The 21659-nt window shown below is 36.3% G+C and overlaps 1 protein-coding gene across 3 annotated transcripts in view; it reads right to left on the bottom strand.

Moving 5' to 3' along the window:
• The window catches only part of cpt1a2b (carnitine palmitoyltransferase 1A2b), a 59572-nt gene that overhangs the window by 15433 nt on the left and 22480 nt on the right, over positions 1-21659 (bottom strand). Inside the window, exons 9-15 of one of the 3 annotated variants that reach the window (XM_087244704.1) lie at positions 20988-21075; positions 20711-20906; positions 13461-13649; positions 13274-13379; positions 12254-12370; positions 3215-3379; positions 2859-2987 (exon numbers count right to left, since the gene is read on the bottom strand). In XM_087244704.1, the coding sequence (XP_087100830.1) occupies positions 2859-2987; positions 3215-3379; positions 12254-12370; positions 13274-13379; positions 13461-13649; positions 20711-20906; positions 20988-21075 (990 nt within the window). Of the gene's footprint in view, positions 1-2858; positions 2988-3214; positions 3380-12253; positions 12371-13273; positions 13380-13460; positions 13650-14860; positions 15233-15557; positions 15697-20710; positions 21076-21659 lie in introns of those variants that run through there. The other 2 variants (XM_087244703.1, XR_015480966.1) reach the window with 2 other exon arrangements.

The following is a 21659-nucleotide window of genomic DNA, read 5'->3' on the forward strand; positions in this document are numbered from 1 at the left end:
ATTCATTTATTTCTTTAACATTCTACACACAATACCCCATAATGACAATGTGAAAAAATGTTTTTTTTTTAATTGTTGCGAATTTATTACAAAGAAAAAACATGAAAAATTATGTGTTCATCAGTATTCACAGCCTTTGCTTAATACTTTGTTGATGCACCTTTGGCAGCAATTAAAGCCTCAAGTCTTTTTGAATATGAAGCCACAAGCTTGGCACAGCTGTCTTTGGGAATTTTTGCCCATTCCTCTTTGCAATACCTCTAAAGCTCTATCAGGTTGGATGGGAAGCGACGGTGTACAGCCAGATCTCTCCAGAGATGTTCAATAGGATTTGGGTCTGGGCTCTGGCTGGGCCACTCAAGGATATTTACTGAGTTGTTGTGAAGCCACTCTATTGATATTTTGGGGATGTGCTTTGGGTCATTGTCCTGCTGGAAGATAAACCGTTGCCCCAGTCTGAGGTCAAGAGCACTCTGAAGCAGGTTTTCATTCATGATGTCTCTGTACATTGCTGCATTCATCTTTCCCTCTATCCTGACTAGTCATCCAGTTCCTGCTGCTGAAAAACATCCCCACAGCATGATGCTGCCACCACCATGCTTCACTGTAGGCATGGTATTAGCCTGGTGATGAGCGCTGTTAGCTTTTCACCAAACATAACGTCTGGGATTCATTTAAAATAGTTAAATTTTAATCTCATCAGACATGAGAATTTTGTTTCTTATCGTCTGAGAGTCCTTCAGATGTCTTTTGACAAATTGCAGGTGTGGAGTGGCTTCAGTCTGGCCACTCTAACATCCAGGACTGATTGGTGGATTGCTGCATGGATGTTTGTCCTTCTGTAGAGCTCTCCTCTCTTCACATAAGAATGCTGGAGCTCAGACAGAGTGACAATCGAGTTATTGATCACCTCCCCTGACTAAGGCCCTTCTCCCCCGATTGCTCAGCTTAGATGGACAGCCAGCTCTAAAAAGAAATCTTCCACTTTCGAATGATGGAGGCCACTGTGCTCATTGGAACTTTCAAAGCAGCAAACATTTTTCAGCAACCTTCCCCAGCCTTGTGCCTCGAGACAATCTTGTCTCAGAGGTCTACAGACATTCTTTTGTCCTCATGCTTGGTTTGTGTTTTGACATGCACTGTCAACCCTGGGACCTTATATAGACCAGTGTATGTCATGACTGTTAGTAACCACCTGAGGGCACTGTAGTTCAACAAACTCTGAGAGTTAACTATAGCGCCCAAGAAATACAAGTCCATACATCCCACGTGCATTACACCCGGTATCACTTACACTGATTAGCCATTCACAGCTGTTCCTGTTTCCTGTTGATTTCCTGGACTTTTTATACAACTATTTACCCACTGTTCGTCACTGCGTCGTTTGTCTTTCTTGTCTGCAATATCTAGTAAGTCTTGTATAGCGAGTTTGTTATTTTCTGAGCCCTGTTCCTGATCCATGTTTTAGTTTCTTGTTTTTTTTTGTTTATTTGTTACATTGTTACTTTGTACGTCTTGTTTTTCTGTTTGCTGCACGATAATTTAATAAATCTGCACTTCCCACAACACCCGTTTTTGTTCCCGTTTCAATCCATAACGTGACAGTGTATGCCTTTTCAAATCCTGTCAAATCAACTGAATTTACCACAGTTTAACTCCAATTAAGCTGCTGAAACATCTCAAGAATGATCAGTGGAAACAGAATGTACCTGAGGTCAATTTAGAGCTTCACTGAATACATGTGATTTTTCAGTTTTTTTATTTGTAATAAATTTACAACAATTTACAACGTTTTCCACATTGTCATTATGGGGTGCTGTGCATAGAATTTTGAAGAAATAAATTAATTTAATCCATTCTAGAATAAGGCTGTAAAAAAATGTGTAAAAAGGGAAGCGCTATAAATACTTTCCGGATGCACTGTATATATGAAGACAGCCCATGAACTTTGTAAGAACCAAAGTTTTCAGTACCTCTTTTCAATTGACAGTTGGAAGAGAGTCACTCTTTATTGTACTCATCAATATAAAAGTGTCTATTTAATAAAATTATTTGTCATCATTTGTGAGCTTTAAACATTTTGTTTGAGAATTTGAAAAGAAATTCATTAATTTATCTACATTAAAAAAGGTACAAACATATTAGGATCTAAAATCTAATCTACAGAATAAACATCAACTCGTATTAGTATGTCAAGAGTAAATACAGGAATCAGAGAGTGAATTTCAATACCTTTTTAAGACCTTTTTTAAGACTTTCCATACATTTTAAGATCTTATAACCACTTTTCACACTGGCAAGACTTTAATATACAGTATATTTACTAAATATTCATGTAAGAAACTAGTCTAAAACTAAAACATCATTCATATACTGAATAAAAATCTATTAAATCTAGCTAATTCTGCAGGTTGGCGCCTATAGAGCTGCAGAAAAAATGGTGTTGCCATGGCAGACAAAGCAGAAATGTTAAATCTAGTAGGATTTCATTGATTTCCTAAACTACACAGCATCCTGATATTCGCAGATTTCATTTAGGTACCATACAACCATACATTGCATAATCAAAAATGATATAAAATTTTAAACCAGGCAAAAAAGCATTTTTGATACATTTTAAGGGCCTAAAATTTCTCTACATTTATTTTCTAACTTTTAATACTTTTTAAGACCTCACGGACACCTTCTATGTGTGTTTTAGATTTTTAAATTGATCATTAATTCCTTAATTTAAAGGAGCATTCCAAATCCTCTGCAGCTAATTTCTGCAGCGCTGTTGATACCCAAGACGGAACAAGTGAAACTGCTGTAAAAACATTGTGAAAGGGGAAAGGAAGGATTTAAAAACAGAACGTTACCTCTCCTCCTTCCAGTGCAAGGACAAAAGCACAACTTTCATTGGAGCAGGAGCGTACGGTTTCAGTGCGGCCCTCACGAAACAGGCGCGTCATGGAAGCTTCATATGTCAGACAGAAAGTCCCCCTATCCTAAAGTTAAAACAACAAATGGGGAACAACAAACGCGTTGATCCAGAAGAATTTCCTCTTTAAGAAAACATTCTGATCTGTACTGCCAGCAGAATGAGTTAGAGACAAATAAGAGGAAGTTCCTTGCTAGGACCAAAAAACAAATAGCTTTAAAAGGTGTTGACTTTACCCTGCATTGTCAAATAAACATCAGTATTTGATAATATGACTTGATCATGAATGTGTACCCTGTAATAGGCCAGCTGCAGAGCCAGCTGCACAAATGAATCTGGGCTGAGTTTCATTTTCTTGATGAGGCCTTTGCCAAACTTTCTGAAGGGAAAAACATGACAGTCCACTTCATCGGCCAGTGCTTGAGCAACAGCAAGAGACTCTGATATCTGAGTCTGAACCTGAGAAAAGACAAAAAACAAAACAGCGTGCCTGTCAGCTTTTCATTCTGATAAATCTGGGCAAGGAAAATACGAGATAAGCATGCAGCTAAGAATACAAGCTCAACCACAGGAAACAAGGAAACACAGAAGCATAAAAAATCCAACCTAAAAACAGAGATAAAAAACTAACAAAAGATATATTTACAACACAACTGGCAATCAAAAGGAGAAAGGTAAAGTGTAATGTAACAAGAGAACCTGGAACAGAAAACAGAAGCAATGAAAACATTAATACAGAGCCAGTGCCCTTACACATTTCTTTGGCTCCTAAAAGACATTCTAGAACATGCTGTACAGTGTCAGTGGACAAATTAAGAGAAATTTCCTTTAGATTTAGATTTTTTTTAAAGAAATCCTCTTAACCTTATAATCTGAGAATGTGCATGATTGTAGAAGACTTTATTTCAGAGATTTTATTACAGGCCTGTACTGGCTAATCGGGAGTACTGGGAGAATTCCTAGATAGCTGATCTGTGTTTGTTTTATTTTTTTTGTATATGAGGGCTGTTGTTGTCGTGTCACTGGGTTCAAGTATGCTATTCATGCTCTCCCAGGCGGTTTCATATTCATTAGACGATGTAACTATTTTTGATGACCTCAACTGAGGCAAGCATCAATCATCAGTTGTTAAAGAAAACTAAATGTTGACAAGGATAATTTCACAATTTATACAAAAGTAAACAAATAATTAAAGAGATATTTCACATTTGAAGCTAATTTTCTTTATTTATTGTTCTTTATTTCAGAGGTTCCCGAACTTTTCAGCCTGTGACCCTATGAATATATATAATAACTTTAATTAACTAATAACTAATTACTAATAACAGTTTAAGTTATTAGTATCTAATAAAGTTATAGTAACTAATAACCTTAACTTTCCTGATTTTGACTATAATGCAATAATGTGCACTTTTTGTAAAGTTGCTTTGAAACAATTATTTTAAAAAGAGCTGTACAAATAAACGTAAACTGAAATGAAAGCTGTTAAAACTGATGTGAGCAAACATACTAGGCATATTTTTAATAAGGAACTGTTAAAACTTTAATTACTTAGGGCAGGGGTCATCAAACTTGTTCCTGGAGGGCTGGTGTTCTGCAGTTTTTAGCTCCAACCCTAATCAAACACACCTGAACAAGCTAATCAAGGTCTTACTAGGCATACTTGAAACACCCAGGTAGGTGTGTTGAGGCAAGTTGGAGCTAAACACTGCAGGGTCACCGGCACTCCAGGACCAGGATTGGTGACCCCAGACTTAGGGTGTAGTCACACTAGACATGGTTGTCTTAAACTGTGCCCAGGCACAATTGTCACTCCTTCCCTCTCACATTGCATTTTTTTGCCTTCCGAGCCAGAGCACGCTTACGTCATCGATGATGCAACTGTTCAGTTTACCAGAAGAGAAGCGCTCTCACTCCGTACAGTGGAGATTGCTTTAGTTATACTGCTTGGTATTATTTGCATCTTTAATTAACTAAAACAGTTCGCAATAGGTAGTGCTGTTGCCACACAGCAAAATGGTCGCTGGTTCGAGCCTCGGCTCAGTTGACATTTCTGTGTGGAGTTTGCATGTTCTCCCTGCGTTCGTGTGGGTTTCCTCCGGGTGCTCCAGTTTCCCCCACAGTCCAAAGACATGCTGTACAGGTGAATTGAATAAGCTAAATTGTCCGTAGTGTATGTGTGTGGGTGTTTCCCAGTGATGGGTTGCATCTGGAAAGGCATCCGCTGCGTCAAACATCAGCTGTATAAGTTGGTAATTCATTCCTCTGTGCCGACCCTTGATTATTTAAGGGATTAAGCCGAAAAGAAAATGAATGAATGAATGAACGAATGAATGATTTTGCGTTCATTGAAATGTAAAAATAATTAATAAATTTATATGAAAAAATCCCTTAAAAGCGACGTTGCGTCTTTAGTTTTGCGCTCAGGTGCCAAAAGCCCAATCGAACCGCGCTCTGGCACACCTCTGCCAACCGGGCCATTTGGGAGCACTCATATTTGTCAAACGAACCAGGAACAGGGGGACAAACGTGCCTGGGCATGATTCGGATAACCTAGTGCGAGTACACCCTTAAGCGTGTTACAACTACAAGAATTAATTAGTTTCCACCTAACTTATTACGATTCTCAGTAATAAATCATTTGGACAACCATTATTCTTTTAGGTGTAAGAAGTTGAAATAATGTATTAAAGTTGATCCAATGAGGCTTTTTTCCAGTGTAAAGTAAGCTTTAAGCTAGTTAGGACTAGTCAGTCATTAACTAAGGAGGACTGGTGTAAGGCATTAATCTCCAGGGCAGAAAACAGTCCCTCTCTGGGCCTTAAAATCGGAAAGGAATATTATCCTCTATAAAACACACATGTTAGAGTGGCCAGAAGATCTGTTTTTCAGCTTTACTGTTTGTCTTGACTGATAATAAAAAAACATGGTTTTTCCATATTACATTTTTACTAAAAGTTCTTTAGTAAACATAAAAACACCCTATGAATGAAGAGATGTGGAGCGCAAAATAGAAAATGAAAAAAGAACAAACAATGCCTTAAAATGAAAGCTGCCATGACAAATTGGATATTAAGAGATTGTTAAGCTTAACCCACACTATTATCACCATGCTTTTAATCAACTTCTAATGTTTTTGGCAGCAACGGGGCCGCCATATCATTAACTATTCATTATCATCAGCTAGTCACTGGGCTTTTACTTAACATGAATGCAGACCAGGTGGGTCTTTTTCAAGCAGGGGGACAGAGGATGAGGTGAGTTGTGATTGCGCGCACTCAAGACTGAAGACTAAGGCCCCGTTTACACTAGTGCGTTTTAGTTTGAAAACGCATAAGTTTTGCTACGGTTACGCCATCCGTCCACACTACGCTGGAGTTCTCGAGCGCCGAAAACGGAGCTTTTTGAAAACGCTGGAGAGGCCGTTTTCATTCTAAAACGCTGCTGCTCCGTCTCAGTGTGGATGGGGAAAGACAGAGACATTTGAAAACGGAGGCGGGGCTGCAAACGTTCGCCTATCTGATTGGGGCTTTTCCTCAATATTAAGTAGCCCACACACAGTTCAGTCTCGCATCCTCTTCTTATAAGTTCAGACTTCGCAAGTTTGATCAAGGCTGCAGTATCCCCCTTCTCAGTTTGATATGGAAAACATACCGAGGACACGGGTAAATCTTCAAAGGGAACAGTGTACTTTATAACTTCATTCACATCACCTTGGCTACGTTGTTTCCCTTTCTCAACAATAAAATGTATACATGATTTAAGGAACTGCCTATTTTCATTTTAATATTAGCAACTTAACAGACAGCAGAAATGTTGAGGCGTCGTGCTGCATATATGAGCGTCATCTTCACTGTGTGGATCTTTATAAAACGGAGCCGATAACAACTGTCTCCTTTCAATTGCAGTGAAAATACGAAACACACCCTCTCTTCTGCTGAATATCAGTTTTAATAATCGATAATTATAAAAGTATAACATACAATAAGTTTATACATTATAGGAAATAAAGGCAAGCGATCAGTCAATGTACCTGGATTAATCATTAACTTATCTTTGCGCTTAACCAAAACATGTTACCCGTGAACAAGTAACTTAAAAGATTCCAATGACCAAAGTCCGGGAATTGGCCTATGTCGTTAGATAAAGACAACAACATGAATGAAATTTCACGTTTAGCAAATATAGTGAGATTAGATCCAGCGGGAGATGCTTGATGAGCAGTCCGACAAGCCGAGCTCTCATCTGGGTAGAAATGCTGGAGCGCTTGCCCGAGAGTGTGTGTGTGGTCACGTGATGTGCGTTTTCAGCGTTTTGGTGTGGACGGAGAGCTGTTCAGAAACGCTGGGTAAAACGCGAGTGTGGACGCGGATCGTTTTCATTCTACAACGCCGTTTTAAAACTAAAACGCACTAGTGTAAACGGGGCCTAAGGGGGCAATTATTATGCGGGCCCCCCTCATCATGCTGGCCGTAAATGAATAAATGACTTTTACAATTCTTAACCCTGTTAAAACTGACACATGAACAAATAGTCAGAATATTTACATTTATTGGAACTGAAATTTTATTAATCCTTCTATTAAGATCTATTTTATACCATATACATGCTTTTAAAAATTCATTATGCATCATATTGCTACATCTGGACTTCAGGTATCTTTTTTTGCTCAAAACTATTTTAATTTTAGTTACAAAAAAAGTTTGCCCATAACATTTTGATGAAATAGAACATTTCAGGCAGTTTGTCTTTGTTTATTTTTTACACATGACATTTTTTATGCAACAGTTTATATTATTAGGATTTTAGGGGAAACTTGAACCCCTATACCTCTCAGCAAACGTGCAGTTGCGCCCCTGCATTATAAAATGATTACATTTACTTTTTTGATGAAATTGCAGTTCATGAAGGTGAGTGAAGCCATCTGGCAACTCTAATGTGAGAGAATACAGAGGAGAGGTGAAAAGAAAATTACTATAATTATAGAAACATAAAAACATAAATGACTATAAGAAAGCATGTTAAAGAGAGTATACAAAGTCCTGAAGTGTATCACAAAACTGCTAAATTATCGCACATTTGATTTTGTGGGACAACACAGGATATAAGGGGAGAGATACATTTACTACTGGTAAACTAGGCAATGTTCATGTGACCCTTTTCAAGTAATCAATAAGGTTGTTACTTGTGACCAGCACTAGTTATGCTCAAGCTTGAGTGATTTAAGTATCACAACTCAGTCTAAATGTATGAAACTGAGTATGACGGACTAATACATAAGTACAAAACAAAAATATATATAACTTTTTAGTTACATTTTTTTTGTATAATCTAGACAATATCAAAGGTATTACACTGGATTCTCTGCATCTTTATCCTGTATGTTTGTTTTATTTTGGGTGTGCTATCCCTTTATTAAGTTTTATGGGTTATATATACTACATTTTCAATGTGTGCCAAAACTAACAGACGCATCCCTAATATTACACAACATGCAATTATTCCTTCCACTGACGCAAATGTAAATGAAGAAGCTCTCAAAAATCCCCACTGCTACATCATTATTGAACAACTGACAAAGAGAAGAGGCTCATGGGAACCCCCTGACTGAATGGACACATGTTCAGTTCTGCACGCTACCACAGAATATGTGCAGTGTTCGACAGGCCAGTGCTATTGTGTGCATCATTTTTATTTATTAACTATTTTAAAGGCTTATATAGTTCTAGCTGAGTTTTAAGTTTTTTAATTATTGTAATTTTTCATTTAACATGTATTTTATGTCAAGTCACAAAACTGATTTAAGTTTTAGTTGAATTTTAAAGCCCTAAAAATGTATTTCACTTCAGAAAACAAAGCAGTGTTTTTATGGTCCAAACAGAGCCTAAAGTGGGCCTTGTTTACATCAAAATCTGACAAAACTAATGTTGATATAGAGCTGATGCTACTGTTCTTAGTATTTTAGGAAATGGAGGGAGATCAGACAAGTGTAACTGTTACATATAACTCCCCCTCTGAGACCTGCAAAATGACCATACTAGAGTCTTTAATCTGAAGAAAGACCTAAAGAAAGTTACATCAGAGATCCTTGATAGCCCAGTGTCAATTGTCCCATTTCTCACATCTGAATCTCTCACTGAACTGTTAAAAATGTATCTGTAAGATATATCTACAACTATATTTTAGAATGTACATAAAGTTTTTGTGTGTGTGTGTGTGTATGTTCATGTTCTCAGTGACTAAGTTAGAACACTAAGTCTATGCTAAATAATGTTTATGAAGCTTTACTTAATAGTTCAAGAGTGTAACCATCTTGATCTTATTCGATACCCGACTTGTTTAAGAGTATAATCAACAGTATTTACATTTCTGGACTGATAATGCACACATTGCGGTATGTCACACTTTTAGTCTGATATTATATCTTTGGTAAAAGTCGATCAAATTAATAAAAATTTATTGGTATGCAAATGAGGTGTTGACATGACCAAAACTTGTCTCTGAAGGGCAACTTCCCCTTGGCTCCTTTATAAAGGAGATTGCCCTTGACATTATGTTTTCTTATGCTTCTGCTTTTTTGTTCCAGCTTCTCCTGAATGTCAGTGGTCACCAGCAAAAAAATGTGACCCAAGCATATCCCAGGACTAGTTCTTTTCACCCAATCAGAATGAAGACGCAATATAAACAAATCATCAAGAGACTTCCAAGCCAAACAAAGAGACTCTGCGAGTATGATTTAGATATCAGATATATAACTACATTTTTTTGTTAAAACAAGGGGATTCAGATTTGTGTGATGATCTGTTTTGGGTTACTGATGTTGAATTGCAACTCTCTCACTCCTATCTTGTCTCTCTGGCTTCTTGGGGGGTTTTCTGGCCATGCTCTCCCTGAGTCTCTGCCCCTCCCCCTCTCTCTTTCTCTTTCTAATTATATGCAATTTGTAAATAGATGTATAGTATCTAGTACTGTAATTGTCATTAAATGTTTGTGCCCACATTTGATTATTTGTTTTCACACATACAGTAGAAACGGTTATTTTAACCTATAGATAAAGCTTCATGCAAAAGTTACATGGTGCTATATTAATTGTTAACTCGGTAGAGATTCAATTATTCTTCCTGGACAGAATAGTTATTTGGTCTTTATTAGACAGTTACATGGTCCGCTCTCAGACGTGCAGGAGTGTGTTTCCCAAACAACGACATAACTTGTGGCTGAACTATCATAATACGATGCATCATTTTGGAATGAATGATGTAGTGACGAGTGTTTCCCAAAACAGTAGCTGCTTTGTCGCAGATCCATCATTTGAGCCACATTAGTTATAACGTAAAACGGCCATAATGACACTTCAAACTTGTTAGGTGGAGTAAAAACTTTTTTAGAGAAAAAAAACATAAGTTCTTTGTGCAAATTATATTGTTTTACACGCACCCGTTAAAAAAAATCATTATTAGTGTTGATAAAAACATGGGCTCACTTTCTATAATAATTGAAATATATGTAAATGGCAAATATAGGGCCATTATTATTATTATACATTTTTTATTATTATTAATATTATTATTAACTAGGATAAGGTTTATTATTTTTTGTAAGTCTACTTTTACAATTTGACAAATTCAAACCACTGCAGAAATGTTTGAACCAACAAGCCCATGTCATATACAGTACAGATAAATTTTTTAACAAATAACCTAATATAAATTTAAATATTTAACATTTGCTATATATTTTTGTTTTCACGAGCTTTGGAGATGTAACGTAAATTTCACTTTTAAATAATAGGTAACCCATAGCTTTCGTCATAATCCACGGCTGCATTCAAAATGGCATAAATGTTTTCAAAGTGCACTATGAAGAGAACGCACATGTCAATTTGAGGATTGCTAAAACTGAACTGTAAAAATACTTTAAAAGACATGACTTGGTTTTAATGTTTTTTTAAATCAATCCAAGTTTAAATGTTGGAATGTTCTAAACGAACAAAGCATAGGGGGATAACTAGGATTAGAACACAACTAGGAACTATCCTTCTAACTACAGCTCAAGAGGGTTAGTTGGAAACGTACAAGTTTGGTCGCAGTTTGCAGGAACGATGAATTTGGGAAAAACTCAACAAACTATGTTATATGTTATATATTATTAATAATTAATATTAAATTTTATGTGAGCTTATTTTGCTACAACAGAGGTGTAAAATTCAGTCTCTGGAGGGCCGCTGGCCTGCACAATTTAGTTCCAACACTGCTTCAATAGACTTACCTGTAGGTTTCAAACAACCCTAAAGTACTCAATTACTTTAACCATGTGTGCTTAATTAGAGTTGAAACACGGTCACACAGTTTGAGCATGCAAAAAACTGAAAAAAAGGGCATGCTTAAACAAGAGCAGCAATTGGTCCATATTTTTATATTTTTAATTTTTGTTCAGAGAGGTCATGTTTAAATCTTCAATTGGTCTCAAGCAATCATGTGATGCGATTTGACAGGTAAGAGTTCACCAAGCTTGAACTTTGCAAATTGCAAAACTTGTTGCACTTACTTGCGTTTCCAGTCTTTCACAATTACATGCGTATGAATGGAAGTCTATGGAGCAAAAAGTGCAGTGTGATCATGGCTTAAACTCTGCTGGTAAGCCCACCCAGAATCTGCGCACGCAGAATTCTGCAGATTTCCGCCGATTTTTAGCCCATCATTAATTCTGTTTATTTACTTGAGTAAATGTGTGTAAATCTATATTTATTCAGTTTTTTTTTTATTAATTTCAGTAATATTATTGACTAATATAAAAACATTCATCTGATTTATCTACAATACAGTATGTAAAGTAATATTTCTGTCTTTTACTAAATATATTATATGACAAACTTGCTTTATTTACCAATTAAAGTTAATCTAATTAGATTTGCATTTTAAACATTAAATAAAAGTTAAAAAGGTATTCTTTTTTTATTTCATATATTAAGGTTTTAGTTATGATACACCCAAAATAATTCCACAGAAATTTAACAAAATTCTCTGCAGAAATAGCAAAAAATGTCCGCAGATTCCGTCTGGCTCTAGTGGCCCACCAGAAACTGAGTTTGACACCTGTACATTACAATAGCACAATCCTTAACCAGAAATACATTATATATCACATAGAATCTGTGAATTAACATTTCCTCAAAACATTATGAAAAAAGAGCATCAGTGTACATGCTTGTTTTATAATCATTCTTGGATGTTTTGCAGATTCCTTGAAAAAATGGTTGCCATATGACTTGGCAATATAAACTGTGGAAGAAAGAAAGTGTAAATAGAGAAAAGAGATTATTTTTAGTCTTGCCTCCAACGGTATGTCCCAGCTCAAGCGTTGAGGATGTGGTAAAGAGTGGTCTACATCTCCCCTGCAATTTCCATCTGAGTTGTAACCCAAGTGAAATGTGTCTGTGGCGAGAGTGAACTAGGAGAGTGAAAGAGACAAAGCTGTTTTAATTATCCATTTGTATATAAGCACTGGACTGTTAATTTAAACATCTGGTGCATTGACTCTTAAAATTAAAATACTAAATAATCTATTGCTGTATATATTCCAGTGCTTAATGTCTCTGGATTGTTTTGGCCAAGATACTTTAAAGCCTAACCAATGCAATAGGTAGCTTTTCATAAAAAATAAAAAAAAAGTCAAAAAATGTTTCCCTTGGTGATATTCTTGGATTATTTTCATATTTCATGTCTTGTTATTGAGAAACGTGACAAAACAGCTGCCTTATAAACAACCTAACATGGCAGATATAAAGTACATGTGCCCACAGCTGGCTAAAGATCTGTAGTATGAGTCTGTTCTCTAGAGCTGTATGAGTGAATGGTTAGGATTATGGCAAATTTAATGTTATTGCTGGAGAATTAAACTAGCACGAGAACGTCTGCAGAGTGGAAAACGCTAGTGGAAAAAGCAGAGAAGAAGAAAACTTATTGTTTGAGTATGTTTTAGGGAAATCACACTGTGCATGCAGACACTCATTTAGAAAACTCAAAAAAACTCATTGTTATGAAAACAAATTTTTAAATATGTGTACAAACTATATATATTCATTTGATGTAAATGTTTATTGTGTCTGGAAGCTTGAATAGAAGATTAAAAGTCCATGGTTTTTGTAAACACATGAATGCTGCTGTGGGAGTGAGAGATCAACTCTGTCTTTGTCTATTCACAACACCCACAGACAATTCATCTGCTTATAGATAAAATTAAAATAAATGGCCAGTGGGTTGGTGACTAATACTGAAACTTGAAGTGTGACATTTGATTTCTAATGACTTAAGTTCATCATGTAAATTGCTGCTGTGAGACTCGCAGACTCACCTCCCACAGGTGGGCTACTATGGGTGCATCGGCCCAAGAATGTTCTGCATTCAGCCCATTTTTTCCATTCTTATACACCACAACAGAAAATGACTTGTCAAACCACCTTAGAGAAAGAAAACAGGAGTGAAGCAAAGCTGTGGACACAAAAACTTTTAAGTACAAACAAAATATGCTGCTCTCCCACCTGTCATAGCATTTTCCATGAAGAAGAGATTTGGCATATCGGTCCAAATTCTCAGAGGGATTTTCCCCCTTCATGCCTTCCGCTTGGTCATCAAGCGTGACAAAAAATGCTGCTTTCTCAATGCAGTCTAGCGATTGCTTATTGACTCCAGAGCTGAAGAACTGCTTTCTCACACGAGCCCAGGGTGTCCTGATAGGATAGAGATATTTAAGCATCTTAACCATTGAAGATAACATGCGCCTATAACAGATACAAACTCCCTTTTACCTATCTTATTGAGATATTAAATTAATTTTAAAGCATAGTTCATCTAAAAATGAAAGTTTTCTCATAATTAACTCACCCTTCACTTGTTACAAACCTTTATGAGTTATAAACAAAAAGCTATGGGTCAAGAACAAACCTCCGAGATAGCAAAAGCTGTCTGGCCCACCTCTGGAACATTTGTTTTGGCCCATCTGTCTATTTGTCTGATAATGCCTTGCCTTCATCAGGGTGTCAACATACAAGTGCAATTGAAGTTCATTTAAAGAGGCCAAATAAGTCTCAAGTGTCCCTAGTGTGTGTGTCAGCTCAAAATACAACACAAATAATGTTGTAAAACTCGTTGATCCTGGACCTTTGGTTTTGGTTCAAATTGTGCCATTTTGGTGACCTTCGCTTTTAATTAAAATGAGGTTGTGCTCTTCTCAAATAAGGGCGGAGCTATAAATGCATATGCTTTAGCACAATGGCAAATTTAAAACATGGCTAATTTTATCTCTTTGAAAGACTGAAAATATCAAAATAAGTGTCTTAGAAGAAGAAAGTCTATAGAGACTACAGAGTTCATTTGTACATTCTAAAACTCCACATTTATAATTCTCTTAGTCACTGAAATTGGGTCCTATCATACACCAGGCATAAAAAGGCACAAGATGTGATTGGCGTGATTTGTTGCTATTTTCAGATTAATTCTACCCTAATTTTCACGTTTTCTGCCACGCGGTTTGAATAACAAATTCACTTGTACTACTTTGTGGACCAATGGGTGTGCTGGTCTATAAAGGAGGTGTGTTAAGACGCATTGTTGGCGCATTCTGAGAAATTGAAATAGACCACTTAATTGACCATGTAAAAGCCAGTCCAAAGTCCCGCTCAGAGTTAAGCACCTATGTAGGTTTAAATGCTTAATACACACAAATGCTTAATGTACAGCAATTCACAAATATCTTTAAATATGAAAAAAAGGATTAAAATGTAACAAAAATTATTATTTTCTATATAGCCATAAAAACTACTGCATCCATGCCTTCATCACAGTGGTCTTTTTCAGTTTATTCATGTCAATTAGAATTTTTTATTATGATATTATTATTAGCAGTATTATTTATTTTATGCACATTTATGTTTGTTTTATAAAAAATATGTTTAGATTTGTCCATCTGTCGGGTTTTGAAGATGTTTGCTTCACCATATGGATCATAAGAATAGAATGTTTGCTTGGATATAACTTTTTTTTTGGCCACACTTCATTATTATTGTTCATTTATTAGTTTGCTGGAAATAAGAACTGAATTTAGAAATAGTTTTGAACAATTCTTTGTGCTTAAACTAAATGAAATATGTAGGCTAATGGATGTCTTCAGTGGAGTGCGTACAACACTATTTCCTTATCCACAAAAGTAGTAAAGTAAAGAGTGAAAGTAAAGAAAAAGTAAAGAGGCAGAGTGGAGGAGGCTTGTTCTTTATCCTTGTGCTACAGATGGTCTGTTCAGTTGTTTTCTCGTTTTCTCGTTTGACTTTGAATAAGGAAGGCCATTCATTTTGTCATTTCATCTATTGTTAATATAATGTAATGTACTTTAAAACTTGAAAAACTTTCACTTCAGTTTGGAGTAATATAAAGAGCAAATTAATAGAAAGGCAACACTAACAACTTAATTTAACCGAGATCTGCAGAAGAGCATTTCTCAACACACAACACATCAAACTTTGCAGCAGATGAGCTACAGCAGCAAAAGAACCACAACGGATGCTACTTATTTCTGCTAAGAACAGGAAACCTAAGCTACAGTTTGCAAGGGCTCACCAAAATTGAAAGAGAGAAGATTGGACAAAAGTGATGACAATATTTGCAGTGTGTGAAACTGCCATCACAGTTGTAGAATGACTCACATTTTATCTGGGTCAAGAATGAACCAGCAACTGCAGACAGGTTAAGCAGTTCCCATGACAACTGAACAACAAACACCATCTGTTTTCAACAAAAAATATATATATGTAAAAGAAATATCCACAAGTTTGATTCTAGCACTAAACATATGGGGCGGCTCTGCTTAATGTTTTTTGTTATCTAAACTGATGCTTATGGAGGTGATGTGAATAGCTGTAGTTCATTAAACACTCCCAGTTCAGTATGTTATAATGTGCACATACAGTAGCATCCAAGTGTGAAGGTTATATACACAGTATAAAACTGCTTTCATTTCAGGTATTTAAGCACTCACATTAAAGTGATGGTGCAGGTGTGTACAAAATCCTCACATATCCTGTCTGACCTGATGCCCTATTGCTTGCTCAAGCTATTGTCATTGCAACATGTACAGACTTTTGAAGGTAATAGATGTTATAAAAAGTAGTAGCATTAGATGAGCCCTAAGTGGATGCTTATTACATTTTTGTCTAACTGCCAAAGTATTAAGGGTTTAAGGCAAGGATGTACACCACCTGACAAAATCTTGTCAGATCACAGGTGTAAAGACAGCAGATAATAACTTGACTTCAAGTCGATCATTAGGAATAGTGGAAGAAAATAGATTTTTGTCATGAATCATCTGTTGAACTGCATCCAAATCATCACAAATACTGCAGAAGACCTATTGGGACCCGCATGGACCCAAGATTCTCACAGAAGCAGTCAAGTTTGGTCAAGGAAAAATTATGGTTTTGAGTTACATTCAGTATGGGGGCGTGCGAGAGATCTGCAGAGTGGATGGCAACATCAACAGTCTGAGCTATCAAGACATTTGTGCTCCCCATTACATTACAAACTACAGGAGAGGGCACATTCTTCAGCCGGATAGCACTCCTTCTCATACTTCAGCCTCCACATCAACGTTCCTGAAAGCAAAAGAGGTCAAGGTGCACCAGGATTGGCCAGCCCTGTCACCAGACATGAACATCATTGAGCATGTCAGGGTAAGATGGAGGAGGCATTGAAGATAAATCCAAAGAATCTTGATGAACTCTGGGAGTCCTGCAAGAATGCTTTCTTTGCCATTCCAGATGGCTTTCTTAATAAGTCATTTCAGTCATTGCAGAGATGTGTGGATGCAGTCCTCCAAATTCATGGTAGTCAAACACAATATTAATTCCTTTACACTGCACCATGACTTTATATTCTATACTGTACATTATTTCTATTAAGCGACAATAATTTTGTCTAATCAAAGTCAGACCTTACTGTCCTAATTAATGATTATAAATCAAGGCATGATCATATTTTATTTTGTTGTAATCTAGAGGCCTTTGCCTTTTGTATAAGCTACTCCTTATACCAAATGATCAACTAGAAGTCAAGTTATTACTTGTTGTTTCTAAAATTTGTATAGGTGACAAGGCTTTTGTCAGGTAGTGTATGTCGTGGTTTAATATAATTTTCCTATCAACAACTTTTGAAGTGTATGTGAATGACAGACTTAAAAATTCCTTTCTTTATAGTTCTGTCTAATATTCTAAAGACATCTGAAAGCACAGCTTGGCATTGTTTTTCTTGTGTCATGAGCATGAACAGACAAAGAGACATGCTTCAACGGCGGGTGACGGCACAGGTTAAGTACTGGTCTAGCTCATTTGTAAGCAGGGTGTGGTAATACCCTTTGATAGCTAAAAACTATTTAAACGGAGCAGCACCCTAACAATGAGGCCAACGGCATTCCCTGTATGTAATGACTGCAAACAGTTCAGACAATTATTTGCTACATATAACAAATAATATCTAAATACCCCTTTTCAATCCAACAAACTGCTGGCTGACACCCAACACTCCTGCACCCAGGTAAACCCAGACCAGTGTTACCATAGTAAAAAAAGGTTTACGAACAAAAACGAAAGTGTGCATTCACTCAGGAACAGTTAATGTTCAAACAAAGTACAAACAAGCACGCCATCGTAAGTCAAGGTTAAAAAGTACATGCACCAAGAAGTTGGACATCAAAACACTGTAATACTGAACTCAAAGAACTCTACGAGACATAACGCAAGAACTGAGGTGCTTGGCAATATAATAGAAAAACCCAGTTTGGACGATGCGCATGACATTATCAACAGCTAATAAAAAATGGCTGAAGATGTCATTTTAGAAAACATACAAAGCTCTGTGGATTACCTAAAATATCCTTGTCCTGTGAGATGAACTTTGAGATTTGGGTATAAAAAAGAACAACAGCCTTTCAGGCAGATATTAAAAGAATCGTGTATTCAGGTGAAGACAAACATGCCTGTGAAATGCCGTGATGACTTTCTGCGATGAGACAACTGCTTCAAAAAAATCAATGCATATACACTTTATCAAAAGTGGAGGAGAACAAAATCATATATGATAAAGCATAAATAAAATCCTAACAAAAGGATCTGCAGCATCCAAATGTTTTCCAGCCTTATCCATCAAAGTGAGGGTGGCATGTTCCACTCCACGCTCCTATCTATAAGCTAATTGCAATTATTCTAGTTTTCAAGCCATTGACTAATAGAGTTGCTTGCCAAACCATGCACTTAAAAATCACAGAAGTCAAGGAAACTGATCTGTAATTGATAAGGTCCTTAACATGTGTCTTTTTTTGGTGGTCCCAGGCCTAAGGTTTAACAAAAAAAAAACAAAAAAAAAAACTGTTAGTTGGGCACCAGTTGGTACCAGATATTGATGTATTTTTGGGTTAAAACTCGCAATAAAACACGTTCCACATATTTTTTTCTGTATTATTATATTGGACTGTGGGGGAAACTGGAGCACCCGGAAGAAACCCACACGAACACGGGGAGAACAAGCAAACTCCACACAGAAATGTCAATTGACCCAGCCGAGACTCGACCCAGCGGCCTTCTTGCTGTGAGGTGACTGTGCTACCCACTGCACCACCATGTCGCCCCGTTACCAAACATCATCAGGGTTACTGTTAAAACAAGCATAAAAGTGATTCGATTCAGTCACAAGACAGGAAGAATCAGAACACTGAATATTATACTGCTTCTGTTTCCTCTTCATCAAACTATTTAGGCTTTTCCAGGCCATGCTTGAATTGCCCATTTTAAACTTTTCCTCAACTTTACATTTATACTTCAGTTCAGCCTTCATTTTTATTTAAATTCTTTTGGCAATTGTTTCTCAGCCTTTTTTTTAAAGCGATTTTTAAAGGACCAGACATTGTTTAAGGATTTTCTCATTTTACAGTTACTATATAACATTGTTTGTACAAAAATCAAATATGCCTGATTTTTAGGCTCGCCTTGTTTGTTTGTTTGTTTAGGTTGTAAGCTGTCTGACTATCGACCATTCATCAGTGTTTTAACCATGACTCTGGATTGCCCGTATTAATCCGTTTGCTCCTGTATTGACTGTTGCTTGCCTGACCTTTGTCTGCATAATAAACCCTGCTTTTAGATCTGCACTCCTTTGTCCAGCATCCCATCCACATAACATATATAATATATATTTTAAAAAATCTAATGTTATATAGAGTGTGGTTATGATATTTTATTATTGACAACTTTTGGATTAGTTGTATGAAAAAAATTGCATTGTGGATATTCTGTGCTGTTTTTTTGAGCAGGTGTGGTATCTGTGCAATGAATTATTAACATTCCTTTCCCGTAATCAGGGAGGATTTGATGGAAACTATTATGAAATCCGTTTTTGAAAGAAAAAACTGGTGGAGGTTGCAAATATCTCTGAGGTTAATGGAAAACTAAGGTGTTCATTGTTGTAAACAGTTTCAGTTAATAAGTAGTTTATCACTTTAATTATACAGACAGGAAGACATGTTTCATAGGTAGAATATTCATTTTAACTAGTGCATTGCAGTGCAGCCATTATATTGTAGGTCAGTGTTTCTCAACCGCATTCCTGGAGGACCACCAACACTGCATGTTCTGGATGTGTCTTTTATCTGTCACACCCATTTCAGGTCTTTCAGTCTCTGATGATGAGCTGATGATCTGAATCAGGTGTGTTTGTGTTACAATCGCCAGCAACCTAATCCTTGCAGATCGCTGGTAAACACACAAATAGCTATAGAACTACAAATTTGCCATTATTTGGACTACATTTCCAGTCATGCACCCCTCACACACACCTGTTCTAGTTTCCATGGATTACACACACACACAGCCGGAGGATTGTTATGGACTGATTACAAGCACTATTTAAACAGCACACACACATGCATTAGTGCTGAGTTTTGTTAAACTGTACTGTAAACATTACGATGCGTTTCCTTTGCCTTCTCGTGCTGTTAGTTTGGTTAAGGAGACACAGAAAATGTGCAGAGCTGTTGATCCTCCAGGAAGGTGGTTGAAAAACACTGTTGTAGGTTGTGTTAATGCATTGCATAATTGATCTATTTATTATGTATTAGGATATTATTCATTAAAATTGTAGTTGTAAAAAAAAAACATTACTGACAAAACTGCATTACTGACATTTTTTCATGACCAAAAACTATGTTAAACAACCAAATAATTGAGTCATTTATCAGCTTTGTTTGTCACGGAGTATTATGCAGAATTAGTTATGCTATTACTTTACCTTTTACTCCAACAAGAAATAATCTTTTTTTCTATGCAAATATGCATGTAACTCTAAAGTCTGTTTCCTTGAGTCATATTATATTATATTATATTATATTATATTATATTATATTATATTATATTATATTATATTATATTATATTATATTATATTATATTATATTATATTATACCCTTTATAATATCATTACTTTAGATTTTTTTGGAGGATAACCCATAAAATTTATATTACACCATGAGTCTTTACCTCAAATTATAAAATCAAAGACAACTATTTGAATTAATAAAATTAATATTAATAAAATTTGAATGTAACAGAATACCACAACAATCGATGCACAGAGGATGTTGTCTAAAAGTTCTTCTGGAATGATTAGACCTATCTAGGAAATATATACACAGTAAAGTGTTCTGCTGACATAAATCCACACAATACCCCCAATTTGAAAAACACAAGTGTCTAACCGGTTTCCTGCTGTCAGTGCTCCTAGTTTCTCCTCTCCTGGAGATGGAGGTGAGGGGTCATCCAAAATCCTTTGAATCTGAAATTGGATCTCTCTAGGTGAAAGCAATCGTCCAGCTCGGTAGACCCATAATCTGAAGTAACGGCCTCTGTGATAAACAGCAACAAACTCGCTGTCCTGCCAGTGCTGCAGAACATCTGAGAGACAAAGAGACTGCATCAAAGGCCATTTTCTTAATGCGTATTTATGTCTGCATGTCTGTATGAATGTGCGTTTACCAGTCTCTTCTCCAGGTGTTCGAGTGGTGTTGAACATGCGCTCACACTGAGCAGCACACAGCGGTATGACCGTACCAGGAATACGACTCTAAAGAAATAATCATGTCATAATGTCAATTATTACAGAAAAACTGATTCAGATTTTGCCCTATACTGCTCATTCTCAATAAATCACCAATTTTGTCACAGCACACAGTTCATCAAGTCATTAGTTAAAAAAAAGAGTTCAAGTGTTATGAGTTTCTTTCTTCTATTGAACACACAAGAGGATATTTTAAAGAAAGCTGGAAATCTGTGCCGCCAACTATTAAAATACTATGTAAGTTACTGGCTTCCAGTGTCTTCATAAATAAATATTATTGTGTGGTTAACAGAAGAAAAAAACAAGTAAAGGGAGTGTAAATGATGACAGATTTTTCCTTTTAGGGTGAACTATATACTTAAGCCCTGTTGTGACAACAGCACAATCCTCACAGCTGTCTAAATAAATGCACCTATTCATGGCAACAAAACAACATGCCATACTAGACTGACAGAATAATCAAGTATAGTTAAAGGAGCAAGCAGATGGAAATCTAGCTTTTTGACACATTAATTGTGACATGTGGGAAGCTGCGAAAATATTCAGAGTAGTTTATCAATTTAAGGGATGGTTCACCTGCTAATTTTTAC

This window comes from Danio rerio, chromosome 3 (assembly GCF_052040795.2).
Source record: "Danio rerio strain M-AB ecotype USA chromosome 3, GRCz13ab, whole genome shotgun sequence".
In the NCBI taxonomy this organism is placed as follows: domain Eukaryota; kingdom Metazoa; phylum Chordata; class Actinopteri; order Cypriniformes; family Danionidae; genus Danio; species Danio rerio.